Source organism: Ictidomys tridecemlineatus, chromosome 1, assembly GCF_052094955.1.
Source record: "Ictidomys tridecemlineatus isolate mIctTri1 chromosome 1, mIctTri1.hap1, whole genome shotgun sequence".
In the NCBI taxonomy this organism is placed as follows: Eukaryota; Metazoa; Chordata; class Mammalia; order Rodentia; family Sciuridae; genus Ictidomys; species Ictidomys tridecemlineatus.
This window is the reverse complement of record NC_135477.1, coordinates 58,892,520-58,908,510: the sequence shown is the minus strand read 5'-3', so window position 1 is coordinate 58,908,510 and position 15,991 is coordinate 58,892,520. Positions and strand designations below refer to the sequence as shown.

Genomic DNA, 15,991 nt, shown 5'->3' with positions numbered 1-15,991 from the left:
CTCAAATCCAAGCATATTTCTTGCATTGTGTATTCTACCAGTTCCCTGGGATTTAGGCAAGGTTATGTGTATATATATCTAAGAAAAGAAAGCCATCTGCCCCTCTGTGCACAATAGTGTATTGTACATCCTGGCATGGAGCAGATATATTGACCTATTTCTGTTCCATCTCCCTTTAAATTAACACTAAGGCTAGATGTGTGACAAAATAGTCTGGAACTTGATCATCCAGAAGACTAAAGGAAGAAAGAGAAAATGCACTCCCACAACTGAAGTATCATTTGCTCTCCTGCATGACCCTTTATCACTCTCTGGTAAAACTGAGGTAGGGAAAAGGACTTAGGCTGCCCTAAGAAACTGGCTCTTTAGGCCCCTTCTCCTGGATATATCACCCTAGATCAGCCTTGCTCCCAGTTCTGCATCTTTGACCATAGCATCCAAGTCATACAGCTCATTTCATTGCAAGGTCATTTCCCTTCTGACAGGGACAACGTGATTCCTATGTGCAACAAGGAGAATAAAACTGAAAGATTATGAAATTGCAGGAAGGAATATTTATGAAGTAAGTTCTTTGTGTGACACAGGATGGAGAAAGGGAAATTTTACTCTTGTTCACGTGGAGGAAGCCAAGCTATTTCCACAACATGGTCTTCAGGTTTTTTACTCAAAATCACTTGCTGCCAATGTAATATTTTTGACCTTACAGCTTTCTCTAGGCTACTAGTTTCAGGGAGGGAGAATATGAATTTATTTTGCACCAATGAAACATCAAACTTCACTAATCTTAATGTATTTTCCTAGCCAACAAATCAAAGTGATGCCAAAAAGCTAAGTTAGTTTTGTGAATGTTGATGAGTAATTCAAGTGTACAAGGTTAAAAAAAAAAAAGAAAAAGAAAAAAGAAAAACCATGAGTCTACACACCTATCACTTTTTAATGGATTGTGTTAGTAGTGAGATCAACTGCTAATATAACTCAAAGAGACCCAGCTGCCTGAGGATTTCTTCATTGATTCCAAATGAATTGAAACTTTGATCCATTACAGCATTCAGGAGAAGCCATTATTATACATGCTCTGTAGCTACATTTTGCAAATGTTAATTTCTCAGTTATATTAAAATCAATTTTCTTAAATAGCAAAAGGCACCAGAGTGAAAGAGAAACCACTAAGACAATTTTTTGTTCTTGGGCATTTTGCTGTAATATGAGTCTATTAATTTTCCCAACCAGCAGGAAGAGAATTAGAAAAATTCAAATATTATCACAAACAGGATATTAGAAGTCAGCCCTTCAGTATATTTTTAACTCTCAATAATACATTGCTGAGTTCTTTAAATTTGCTAAAAATATTTATTTTCAGGAGCTCTTATCCTTTGGCTCTTTGTAGTTTTTATACACTGACCACCTAGTTTCCAGGTAAGAAAAAAGGAAATGATTCGTCTTAAATGTATTCCACCCTTTGATGTGTGATTGAATATTCTGCAGGAAAGTTGGACATCTTCTAAATGGATTTCAGCTCATGTCGCATCATTTTTCAGGTGTTATTGGAGATTAATTTAATCTTGAAACAGTTTAAGACTGTATGAAGAAGTAATTGATATGGAAGTAGATTACAGAATTCAGTGCCATTCATATCAGAGCAAATTGACTCCATTTTGGAGCAAAACAGAAAATAATGTGAAATTTAGGTTGTTTAGGGATGGTACCTTATTTGGTTTTAAGTTCAGAATTACCAAAATGCAATCTGATTGCTTTCTTATCCCAAACCTATCCAATCATCACAGATTGATTTATTGACATTATTCTAGGTACTGTGTTATATTGTAAATGTCTCAGAAATTAAAATTTCATTCTTAGCATTTCTAGACAATTTATTTTGAAATAAAAGAGGTATTTTATATTAGTATTTGGTATCTTTAGCTGGATCAACACTAATGTACTTTTAATAAATGCCTTCATGTGTTTTCTTGTTTTCCCTGCAGTAAATTTATTATAGTTACACATTTATTTTGTATTTCAGCTTATTTCAACATTACAGACTGTATGAGTTTCTGTTCTTCTCTACCAGGGAAGAAATTGTGATAGGAACTGAGGTAAGTAATTCATCTAGATGGAACCAATTAAGCTGAATCACTTAATGCATGCTGATCAGCATCTGGATCTTTAACTGCTTAAAGCAACTTCTTGTCAAGATTATTCAAGTGTTAATATAACCAAGTAGTAGTTTGCAAAAAGAATAATTGTATAAAGTGAGCTTTGGATTAAGAAAATAAGCTGTCTTTCAGCATTAGCAGCATTGTTAATCACATATACTTTAAGAATTTATGGATCATTTGACAAACCTAAATTGAATATGGTATGCATGTCTTCATACAAATAAAATCAGGAAATGTGAAATAAATTAATCCAGTTAAATTTCTTCTAATTTCATACTTATTTTTAGTCTAGTCAATTTTTAAGGCCTAATTCAAATCTCACTTCCTCACTGATGAAAACTTGTCTTAATTACATCATATCTCAAACAAAGGGTTTATAAAAACTCTCTAATCACAGTCTATGATTATATTTAAATTAGTCTCTTTCTTCCTCCTGAATTTGGGTTGCTCTTTCACCAATAAAAACATAAATATACACTATTATATATTTTCTAATTATTTCTGTGGGTTGATATAGTCAACATAGTCTTCCCAAAAGCAGAGATTATTTGACATTTTTCTTTAATATGTGACAGTCTAGAGTACAATACAGGACACAGTAGTCCTTCAGTTAATACCATATAGGTTTATTCAATGGCAGTGCATGGAAGTTCTACAAGAAATGATCTACCTAGAGACACTTTAAAACAGCCTTACATATAATCACAGATCTGTAATTACTAGAAATGAATCCTGAGTAGAACAACATCATAAGGAGACCAAAGTGCCATAAAAAGTGCTCTTGCAGATTCTCAATCACTTCCAGAGTCTTCATTATGTCTTAGAAATAGGAATGATCATAATCAGAAATAAACAGTAATTCAGAGGGTATTCACATTATCCTTATAACTTTCCTGATATGAAGCACCAGATGGAATGTGCCCCCTAGTCTGATTTCCTGAATGGTGTTATTCTGGAATTTATGTGCTTGGCACCACCATGTGATCCAGCAATCCCATTGGTGGTTATATATACAAAGGAATTGAAATTGGTATGTCAAGGAGACATTTGCAGCCTATGATCATTGTAATATAATTCACAATAGTCAAGAAATGGAGACAACTAAACTGTCTATCTATTGATTAATAGATAAAGAAAATGTGGTACATGTACACAATGGAATACTGTACAACCATAAACAAATATGAAATCCTGTCATTTGCAACAACATGGAAGGAACTAGGTTATTATATGAAGTGAAACAAAGCAGGCATAGTAAGACAAGCGCTGCATGATCCCATTCATATTTGGAGTCTAAAAAGGCTGACCCCTATAGAAGTGAGAGGGAAAGGGTGGTTTCCCTAGGGAGAGGAGGGAAGAAGAAAGGATGAAAGACTGATCAATGGGTACCTAAGTTACAGTTTAATGGGAGCAATAAGTTCTGTTGTGCTGTTTCACAATAGGGTGACTATAGATAATGAAAATGTACTTCATATTTCAAAAAACTAGCAGAAAATATTTTAAAGGTTTTCATCCTAAAGAATTGATAAATGTTTGATGAAACTCATATATGCTATCTGATTTAAACATTATACTATATGCTTTATATGTGTATCAAAACATCATATTATCCCAATAATATGTATAATTTTTATGTTTTATATATCAGGTAAAAATTAATTTTTTAAAAAGTAAGAAAATTTAGCTGGGCATAGTGGTACATGCCCATAATCTCAATGGCTCAGGAGGTTGAGACAGGAGGACTGCAAGTTCAAAGCCAACCTCAGCAAAAGTGAGGTGCTAAGCAACTCAGTGAGACCCTATCTCTAAATAAAATACAAAATAGGGCTTGGGATGTGGCTCAGTGGTTGAGTGCTCCCAAGTCCAATCTCCAGTACAAAAAAAAAGAGAAAAGAAAAGAAAATTCATTACATGCAGAAATACACTAAAGCAAATACTAATAGCTGTTCTTAAAGCGTAAACAAAGTAATTTCAAACTGAAAGTGTGAGAAATAAATATAAATGTATGTAAAGGGAAAGTAAAGTGGAGTAGGTGATTTATAGATAAGTAGATTAAGCTAAATAAATATTGAGTATATAACAGCCAAATTTTGTGAGTTTCAAATCACAACGAAAATAGAATAAAAATGGAAAGGAAGATAAATAAGTTAAATTATAAAATTCTGGTATTATTTAAGAAAAGTACTCATTTATACATAATTAATAAGTCAAGGATACATATTATAATCTCTCCAGTAAGCAATGAATAAATGATAAATGTTAAACTAATAAAGGAGGCAAATAGAATGATAAATCAATTGAAAGTGCTAAATTTAAAATACAAAATTATAGGAAGATGAGAAACTTGGAGGAAAATATTTTCAATTATGAAATTAATTCCTTTTCATTTAAAATTTGATGAGAGATCCCATAGGTAAAACTTCTTTTAAAACATAACTGGGATTAAGAAAGAGAAAAATTTTAAAAGAAAAAAAATTAACCTGAAGAAAACACTTAAAAATCAATATGTGAAGTTTCAAAATATTTCATATACCCATAGTTCCTGTGATGAAATAAGAAAAAGTGAAACAAGATAAACATAGGCAGAAAAATATTGTGAACTTGACCACAGAAACATAGGTTTAAAAAAAATGAACAGACAATAAACAGATACAAAAATATTCAGCCCTAATGGCCCAGGTGTTTAAGGCCTGGTCCCCACTGTGGTGTTACTGTGAAGTAACACCTTTAAAAGACTGGTGAAATCTAGAGTGAAACCTTTAAGGCATGGGCACACCATTAAAAGGGATTGTGGGATCCTGGCCACCTTCAAGTTCTTCCTTTTCCTTCCTGGAGATGAGGTGAACACTCTTGCTTCAAGACATGCTGCTGCCTTCACAGGCTCAAAAGCAGTGAGGCCAACTGATCATGGACTAGAACTTCTAAAACTGTAAGACATAAGACAGAGCTTTAATAACAAAAACAGCATCAAAACAGACATGAAGACCAATGTGTCAGAATAGAACGTACAGAGCCAAATCCACATAAATACAATGATGTCATACCAGACAAAGGTGCCATAAACATTCATTGGAGAAAAGAGCCTTTCAACAAAGGGTGCTGGGAAGCCCATAGGTAACAAAATGAAATAGACTCCTATCTCTCAGATGCACAAAACTCAACTCAAAGTGGATCAAGGACCTAAGCATGAGACCAGAGATCCTGCACCTAACAAAGGAAAAAGTAGGCCTAAATCTCCATCATGTCAGCTTAGGAACCAAATTGCTCAAGATCCCTAAAGAGCACAAGAAGTAAAATCAAGAATCAATAAATGGAATAGTATTAAACTAAAAAGCTTCTTCACAGAAAAAAAAAACATCAAGAATGTGAAAAAAAAAAAGAGCCTACAAAATGGGAGAAAATCTTTGCTACCTGTACTTCAGATAGAGCATTAATCTCTAGGATATATAAAGAACTCAAAAAACTTCACACCCCCCACAAAAAAAAAAGAAAAGAAAAAAACAAAAACCCGATCAATAAATGGGCAATGGAACTAAACAGGCACTTCATGGAATAAATATGAATTATTAACAAATATATGAAATATATAGTGTTCAGCATCACTAGCAATCAGTGAAATGCAAATTAAAACTACACTGAGATTTCATCTTACTCTAGTCAGAATGGTAATTTTCAAAAATTCAAGAAACAATAAATGTTGGCAAGCATGTGGGACAAAAGTTACACTCATACAGTCCCCCATAGCTGTTGGGACTGCAATTGGTACAACCACTGTGGAGAGCAGTATGGAGATTCCTCAGTAAAACAGGAATGGAACCACCATTTGACTCAGTTATCCCACTCCTCTGGTATATATCAGAAGGACTTAAAATCAGCATACTATAATGACACATCAACATCGATGTGTATAGCAGTTCAATTCACAATAGCGAAACTATGGAATCAACCTAGGTGCCCTTCAACAAATGAATGGATAAAGAAAATGTGATATACCTATACAATGGAATGTTACTTAGCCATTAAGAAGAATTAAATTATGACATTTGTCAGTAAATGGATTGAACTGGAGACTATCATGCTAAGCAGAATAAGCCAAGCCCCCAAAACCAAAGGTCAAATATTATCTCTGACTCATAATAGGCAGGGGCAGGGAGAGGTAGGAGGGAGGGTTGACAGATTGGACAGGGAAGAGTAAGGGGAAGGGAGGAGAAATATGAATAGGAACACTATACAATGAATCAGACATAATTTTCCTATGTTTTTGAATACACAACCATGTAACTCCACATCATATACAACCACAGAAATGGGAAGTTATACTCCATGTATGTATGATACATTCTACTGTCATGTAAAACTAGAAAGAACAAATTTAAAAAATTAAAAACTAAAACTATAAGACAAAATAAGCTTTTTCTTTTTCTAAGTTGATTATCTCAGGTATTTTGTTATAGTGACAGAAAACTGACTAACAAAGAACTACAAATAAAAGAAGAAAAGTTATTTTCAATTACAAGATTGGCTAATTATAAAATGAGTAACACCTTATTTTAGTGAAGATGCAAGAAAACATGTGAGAGGTTAAACTGGTAAGAGATTAAATGTAAAGCTCCTTTAAAGTGCAAACTGGCAAAGTCTAAATTTTTTAAAATGTGAATATCCTTAGTCCTGAAGTATACGAATTATCATTGTAGACATAGTATTTTTATTATATAAATAAAACTGTTTAATCCTGAATATTCATCAAAGAATAGCTTATAATAGCTAAAAATTGCAGAAGACTAATCAGAGAGAAATGATTAAATAAAATAAATCTAGTCACTCTAAAAAAAGAGAATCTATCAAGTCATTAGAAGGAATATAGTAGATTCTTGGGTATGGTTTCATTAGTATCCCTCATGACTATTCTTGACATTTTGAAGTATAAAAGTAGAACAATTTGAGTAGTGTCCTCATTTATTTTTCAAAGCAGGTAAACATGAAAATATATAGACATGTAACTGATAGTAAAAGAATGAGAAGAATTTATAGTAACCATTAATATGGTCTACCTTTGGGTAGTGGAGTAGAAGTAGGAGTTGGATAGGATGTGAAAAGGGACATTTTATTCTGTCTATTTCAGATTTATGTTAGACTTTTACAATGTGAATGTCTTCATGTATTACTTGTTCAAGAATAAAATTGTTCCCTAGTTCATTGCTGAGGACTATTGAGGCACATTTTATAAATTAAGTGCAGTATATAAACATTCTTACCACTAACATATTGACAGATAGACCATCAGTCAGAGAGACATTTTCTGGATTTTTAAAAGATAAAGGCTGAACAGAAAAAAATAGGTAAATTCTCAATCCATAAAATTAAATACTTTACAAGTGTGTTGCTATGATATTTAAATTTTAAGAACAAATTAGGTTTAGCTGAAAAGTCATTTATAGAATAAAAAGCTGGTATTGTACTGCTGATTCCCAAATTTTCCCCAGGAAAATAAAATTGATATAATAAATTTTATATAGAGAGAGATAGAGATATAGATATCATATTTTTAAAATATTTATTCAGTTTAATTTCACCAAAGTGACAATACATCTTGGATCATGTGTACCTTTGAAGGTTTTATATATATATATATATATATATATATATATATATATATAAATATATATTTATATATATATTTATATATATATTTATATAAATATATATATGTATTTATATATAAATTTATATATTTATAATGTACATATATTGTGTGTGTATGTATGTAAAAACATGCACACATGTATCTGTTCTTGCACTTGGAAATTTAAAATCTCACAAGATTTAGTCTGTTTTAATAATTTCCCCAATTTCAAAAATGTGATACAAAGGAATTGTTTTATTTCTAAACATTTAGACCAGTATGACTAATATGGTGCAGATTTTACTCTGTAACATAGATATTTTCTTGCAGGCCCCCTTTGCACAACTCCAGGGGGCACCATTCACTAGTGGTCCCCGTGATTAATGAAGTTGGGCATTGTACAACCTGTGCCCTGTTTTCACAAGCAGTACTGTACCAGGATCAGATTATTATAAACATGGTAGACCTAGAAAGATATTTTAAAAGAATCATAAATATACAATAAGTGGTTACCTTGCCTAGAGTCAGACTTTGGCTGCCTTTTATAACCCAAAATAATACCACTTAAGGTCAGCAAATATTGGAAATTCAGACCTCTCTCAAATCAGTGAATGTCAACTGTATATAATTTCATGTTCTGAACACTCGTTCTCAAAGCAAAAGCAAAAGAAAATGTTTTTTTTATTTTTTTTGATATTTGGTTTTGGGAATTTTTTGTTTGTTTCTTTTTTTTTTTTTTTGCTCCCTTATTTTGAAATTCACACAGATTTATGACACTGACTTAAAATTTGTTACTTTTGGGGGAAAAAATCACCAGATGGGAACCTAAATTTTATTTTCTTTCTTTAAACTATAAAGTTATGGTGTCCTAAATAAACAAAATATGAAACTTATGTAAACATTCACCCTTTTAAGGGTAAAAAAAAAGAAGTAAAAACAACATTGCATGTCTGGTCATATTTTGGAAAGGAAGAAGGCAACTGAAGCATAGCTACAAAGATATCTTTTTTCACTTCAGTTTACCCTTGAGATGTACCTATCAAAATAATCTAAACTTATCCAGATGATGTTTTTAATCTTGAAAAAGGCTTTTTTCTTGTTGGATGATCCTATTAGCAAACTGCTGGAAGGAAAAATCATACAGGGCATAATTTGTAGTTTGACCTACTCACATTGGGTGTTGCTAAAGAAAATCAATCAGAAGTTGTTGTGTTAAAATAACTCTATCTGCTCTACCTGGCATGTGTGACTAACTGACTTTAGAATCTATCATTTAAAGAAAACGGTTGATGCTTCAGTGTACAATTTATCAAACTTCACTCTAGCCCTTTCTCTTCAAAGCACAGAAAAATAATCATCCTTCCCTAAATATAAATCTTTTAAGAGAAATTTAAGGAATCTGTCTCCAGCAAAACAATTGATAAATGGCAGGAGCATAATTTAAAGATGGTTTCCATCACAGATCACATGGCAACTCAGCTCTTAAGCCTGTCACTCAAGTGTTTCCATCCGTTGTCCCACCAGCATCAATCTCAGCTCTTCTGTGACCCATTCTCTGATTGGAGTAGGTTGGTCTCTTCATAATTATAATCTTCCTACTTACCTCTGCTTGGAAGTAGGAGTCTCTTCCTACTTCTAGAAAACTCTCCAACATTTTGTGCCTGTCTAAACCTATTATTCCTTCACAGCTTAATTTGAGGGACATTACTTGAAGAAGGAAGGCAGGGAGGACGGGAGAAAGGGAGGAAGGGAAGTTCCTCTAACATTACCTTTTTATTTCCTCAGCATTAAATACATTAAATACATCAAGAACACTGTTAGCATGCACTCTGAAAAAAAATATATTTCAAATTGTAGATCTTCATCTCGTAGAACTACTCACATACTTATGTGAGATCACAGTAACTAATGTTATTCTCATATTTTTTTATATTTTTTTTAGTTGTAGTTGGACACAATATCTTTATTTTACTCATTTATTTTATGTGGTGCTGAGGATCGAACCCAGGGCCTCGCACCTGCTAGTCTAGCGCTCTACCGCTGAGCTACAATCCCAGCCCCTCTCATATTTTTATCTGTATAGGAAGTATATACATTTGCCTAGCATTTGATAACTAACTCACTTCATGTGAAAAGAAGGAACGTTTTATTTTATTGAATAATTGCAAAATACTACATTTGAAATATTTTAGCTACAGACTGAAAAATCTAAATCAATATTTAAGTTATCAATTATTAAGTTATCAAGACCATTACCAAGAAATTAAAAGCTGATATAAGGATGAAATCTGTTTACATGAGTCATTTTTAATTATGGAGAACTTGTTTTAAATGGGCCACCTTGGGAAATATCTGACTAGAGCCTATTATAAGTCAATATTTCAAAATAACAAGCCACTAATATTTTTAACTACATCATAATTTTAAAATTCTATTTTGAGGTAGGAAGTCTCTATAGATAAATTACAAATCCAAACTCTAAAATAAAATTTTCAGTACAAACTTCAGAAAAGGCATAATAGTATTAATGTTTTATATAATAGTGTCTTACAAATTAATAATAAGAAGGTCCTAATGGAGAAATTAACAAATCCTGTTTACAGGAGAAGATATATAAATAGCCAATACACTTACGCAAAGATTTTTTACCCTTTGTATCCTCAAAGAAATTCAGATTAAAATAAAATTATCAAAATAAGATTCTCAAAATTTAAAATGTCAGAAACTATCCCTTGTGAGAGTGTGGGAACAGGCACTCCTGTGTTTCCAGAGAATAGTTTGGCAAGACATACTGAATTTTAAAATGTGTTTACCTTCTGAGTCAACACTTGTACTTCATTCTGTTTATCTCAAGTAGATAATCAGACAATGGATAAAAATATGAGGGCATATATTTGCTCACAATAAACTGTGAAGGACTTAAATGCCTGTCATTAGAAGGAAATTTCAAAATTTGTGGTACTTCTACATAATCCTGTCATTATTTAAAGTCTCTTATAATGTTTTATCTGTGATGATTATTTGTACTATGTTAATTATATGATGAAACAGGCAACTAAATGCATCTATTGTGATTACAGTTGATAGTTTTATATTACATTATGTACTTATACATAGAGAATAAGTCCTGAAGGACATACATCAATTTGTTAGCAGTAATCACTTGATATTGATAGTATACCAAATAAAATAAGTGTCGCTTTTCCTTTACACTTGTCTATTCTGCCCTGAAATTATTTTTAGCAATCAACATGCCGCTCTGTTTTGAGAGCAAAGGCTTAAACTATCAAAGTTTTACTTCATTCCCTTTTATTTTCCAGATTCAGCATTATTTCTTTTCTCTTGCTTACTTAACTTTAAAAGATTGCATAACATTATGAAAATGTCTGTTTTATTTTGAAGAGATGCATTTCATGTTTATGTGATTAGGCAATGTTCTTTTTCCCTGCAGCAAAGGTTCTATTGCAAATGAAGATTTAATTGTTACTTGAGTATGAGAGTCTTATTATTCATGAGTTATATAAATCACACGCAAAAATATGTCCAGGGTGCTAACAATAAGACCTAGAAAACAAGGACTCTGGCCTCAGAGATTTACCCTACTATTTAAAATATTATCTGGCCAATAGATGACAGGATGGAGGGAGACAAATGCTATTTAAGAAGAGTCAACTTATCTTCCTTCTGTGATTTCATACCCACAAAACCCATTAATAATCCAAGTTTCTAGTTTAAAGATAACATGATCTTTTCAGTGTTTTCTAGGTTTTTTCAAGTCCAGAATTGTATAAGGTAGACTATGTGTGGTTCAGCAACACACATTGAAAAGAAACATTTTCATATCAAAATGTAACTAAAGGATGGTAATCTTGATATTCCAGGGACAGAGGCCCCTTTAGAAGAAAAGATTCAGGAGTGACATAATAACTTTCTTCAAATCTAAAGTACTGGTAAGACAAAAAAGAGTTTTGTCTTGTTTGCACAATTCCCAGATGACAGAACAAAAACCAATGAATCTTATAGAGGAGGATTTTGACTAAATGATTGCAATCACTTTCTAAATAATAAAAGTATGCCAAAAAAAATGAAAGGGATGAAATGTGGAAGGACAGGGTCATGCCTTCCTCACTTTCATACTACCAACTCTCAGCCCAGGTCCTGACAAACAGAAGGCACACCAGAAGGCACTTAATAAATTTTTATTGAATGAATTGAGAGATAATGTTATTTCTTCATCGAATATGTGTCAAGTTCAGCAATATGATTCTTGTGGAATAATATTTGGTAAAGTAGTTTAAAAAATCAGATGGAAATTGAGCTAGATGATCTGTAAGTGCATGACCATTACCCCAGGTATTTCTGGGATTTTCTAGCACAATTCCAATTTAAACTATTTTGTCCTCTTGTTCCCATGAGTATGCTTCCAAATGTTCTTCTCATCATTAAAGCCCATAATTTATGATGAGCCAGTCTTACTCTGGGTAGCATAACTAATAGAATGACAAAGTGGATTTCTTTCTGCAGGCTACAAATCATGTTGGACTGCTACAGTTGGAGTGGATAGAGAAATATAGTTGTTTATAACTTGGAAGTCATTTACCATAAATATATAGCTGGCTCTATTTTGGTGAATGCAGATTTACATGTTAATAAATGTACTCAAATGTAAGTCAACCAAGACTCTATAGTTGTATCAGTTACTTTCTTTGAAAAGATTTTGGTCACAGTTCTATATAATTGGGCCACATACCAATGTTTCCATAGTGTGCCAGTTTGATTACTAGGCCACCCTTAAGGCGTGGTGAGTGTTTGACAGATGGCTGAGAATATGCAAGTAAGTATGCATTGTGCAGAAAAGCATGCAAGTGAAGAGTCAATCAAGAGAGAATAAACATGCTTAGAAAGAGGCCACCTTATTGGTATTCTGACTACAGAATTGGACAACTTTCTATGCAAATTATGCAGCTGCATCAGCATCATTGACATTATAGGAGCGAAGGGGGTGAAAACAACAAAGTTCTCTGTAGCAAAATAGCTGTGTGGTTGATCAAGTAAATAATATTAGGGTAGAGGAGATAGAGTTTTTATTTAAGTTGCATATTTCTTATGTTTGCCTGAGGCACTAATGACCATAGCAGAAGTAGCAAGTTTAACTGATGAATATGGAGTTTCACAGTTCCCATTGCACAGCTTTTGGACTAATGAGAATGTGGATGGAAGTCTCAACCTACTTTCACATATTTCAAGATCTGCAGGCCTGGTACATACAGTATCATATACATATGCCAGTGCTTGTGGAGATATTCTCTCTCTCTCTCTCTTTCTCTCTCTCTCTCTCTGTCTCTCAGGAAGGGACAAAATGGTAGACCATTGATCATTCCAGGAATTTTCTTCTGCCTTATTCAATATATAAAAACAATTAAGAACTTTCTGCCTTCTGCTAAAGATACAGAAAGTATTTTCCATGGGAAGAAAATACACATGCAGCTATGTGTATGAACATATGAACACAGATATTTTGCCTCATATTTAAAGAGTGAAAAATCTTCCTTGAATCATCTTTTCTTCATTAAATAGCAAAATATATCAAGCAAATATTATGTATTAATATTTATAATCTGGAGCAACTCCTGAGTCTTCTAAGAAGTCCTTCCTGACTTCTACATCATGCTGAGGGTGACCATGTTCCCACCACAAACCAGTGTTACACACACACACACACATACACACTGATTCTTAAAAGTTTTAGGGGAAAAGTGATTCTTTAGCTTTAAAATTTTAAAAAGTCAGCCCAGCTCAGCCCAGGGATTATATGTAGGATGTCACAAAGAGATTTGAGTTATGTCCCTCTCTAGGTTTCCTCTGTGAGTTTTAAAAACATATTCACAAATTCTTTAATGCTTCTCCCCTCAAGAAGTAAGCTTCATTTCCCTTTCCTTGATAGTGGGCTAGACTTAGTATCTTCCTTCTAGTGAATAGCTCATAGCAGAAGTATGGGATGCCATCTCCAAGATTGGTCTGTGAAGAAATGGTGGTCTCCCTCTTGGTTGCTCTCTGATGAGGCTCCCTTGAATCATTTCCACTAGGGGATGGATGCCAGCTACTGGGTCATGATGACACTGAGGAGCTTCTGGAGAGGCCCAATTGGGAGGACTGGAACTCACACAGTCATGTGTGAGCTGAGTCTTGAGAAGGCTGCAGGCCTCCCTGATTGTACACCCAGCAAGACCCTGAGACAGTGCAGCCCAAACAAACCACTCTCAGCTTCCTGCACACAATTGTGTGTTTCTAAATGTTTGTTGTGTAAAGCAGCCAAGTTAGGGATGATTTATTACACAGCAACAGATAACTAATACATCTTTCACTCACAACAGCAGCTGAAATATCTTTTGCCCTGTATTTCAGGCACTCACAAAAGCTCATCTTACATTATTTCATTTTTTGTCCCCACTGTGTCTGGCTGCTCCTGCGTAACCCACGTGGGCCTTTCTACTGCTTGTCATTCTCAGAGAAGCTTCTGGAATTCTGGTTTTAAAAAAATTCATTCTCCACCACGAGTGGTTTATATCTCAAACCATTGCACATAATAGACCCTCAATAAATACCAGTTTATAGTATAACAAAATACCAATTTCTTTTGACTTCTGCAAAGAAAAATCATTCACTTGAAAAATGTTTTCTTAACAACTCAGGCTAAAGTTACAGGGAAAAGTGCTTAAGTATTTGAAGCTAAGCCTGTATAAGCAAGACTTGCTACTACTTATAACTATAACACTTCCTCTGGTGCCTGAGCAAGGCTGATCATGGGTGCAGTACACTCCTTTGCTTCAGGAACAAAAATAGCCACCCATACATTCAACTCCACATGCCAAAGCTCCAGTGCAGTTAACAAGTCCTTTCCCTCCGTAAGATACAAGGTTCAAGATCACTACCTGAACAAATTTTCAGGCCTAGGTGTTGTTTGTAATCTCCAGGTTAGAGTCTGTTGCCACCTGATTATCAAGATATTTTATTTAATATTTTTTAGTTGTCAATGGATCTTATATTTATTTATAAACAGTGATGAGGATAGAACCCAGGGCCTCACACATTCCAGGCAAGCGCTCTACCACTGAGCCACAACTCCAGCCCAATTATCAAGATATTTATTGAGCAAATGCACTATGCCTAGCAGCATTCTAAGTATTCTGGGGACTTACTGTCAATCAGAAAGTTCATATAAAAACACTACTTTTACTATTGTCATGTGACACTCTTGTGCAAAACACAGTTGCTCAGAACACTAACCGCCTCACAAGAGAAAGACATTAATTTAGTAAACCCACAGACATATATATATATAATTACAAAGCAGGAACCGTAAAGTAAAAATACAGGTTACTAGAAAGAAGTATATTAAGGTAGGGACCTATAGGGGGGATCAGCGCATCAAGGAAGCCTTCTTTGAGCTAGTTATCTTTTGGAGAATTCAAAGCAATAACATGTTTACTACTTAAGTACACAGCAAAGAGAAGTTATTTGAGCATTTACTATATGCTAGGTGCTGTCCAGGCACTTTAATTATCAACACATGTACCCTTCACAACTACCACAGGAGGTAGGCACCGTGTTAACCACATTTTAAAGACATTAAACCCAGGACATATGTCCACATGCTTAACTACTGTCCCCAAATCCCTCTGCCAACGCTTTGATTTAATCATTAAAGTACCAAAGAGAGCCTTGAATGAAGGGTTCTGTTTAGAGCACTTTTAAGTTGAGCAGCATGTAATCATATCACTTACTCTCAGAAGTTTCAAACACAAAATAGGATATAGTTTAACTTTATTACCTTCAAAACATGGACTCTTTAAAAAATTAAGTATGATATAAATAACATTGTAACACAGTTATTTTAAATATTCATCACTTTTACAACCCTTTCAATTTGTTTATGTTTTATACCCCAAAACTTCACGATGTTCTCTTTTATATAACAAACACTGCTAACTTAATATATATGTTTCAGCTTATATGTGGTTTATGAAAATGGACACTGTACATATATTAAATTACAGCCAAAATTGAGAAAAGAGAAGGGAAAGTACTTCATTATTCTTTGTTAAATAATGAACGTTCTGGAAATAATATGATCATTAAATGCAAATGAGTATAACTCTGTTATAAATGTAAATTTTTCAAAACTTAAAATGCTCCTTAAGATAAACTCTTT

At 33.5% G+C, this 15,991-nt stretch overlaps 1 protein-coding gene and 1 long non-coding RNA gene across 6 annotated transcripts in view; one reads left to right on the top strand and one right to left on the bottom strand.

The window, feature by feature from the left end:
• LOC144375947 (uncharacterized) overlaps positions 1–15,991 on the bottom strand; it is a 257,494-nt gene that overhangs the window by 67,642 nt on the left and 173,861 nt on the right. The window lies entirely within an intron of this gene.
• Cabcoco1 (ciliary associated calcium binding coiled-coil 1) overlaps positions 1–15,991 on the top strand; it is a 102,800-nt gene that overhangs the window by 29,775 nt on the left and 57,034 nt on the right. For 3 of the 4 annotated variants that reach the window (XM_005334311.5, XM_040272404.2, XM_078041545.1), the window contains exon 5: positions 2,021–2,093. In XM_005334311.5, the coding sequence (XP_005334368.2) occupies positions 2,021–2,093 (73 nt within the window). Of the gene's footprint in view, positions 1–2,020; positions 2,094–11,660; positions 11,730–15,991 lie in introns of all 4 variants that reach the window. The other variant, XR_005727955.2, reaches the window with a different exon arrangement.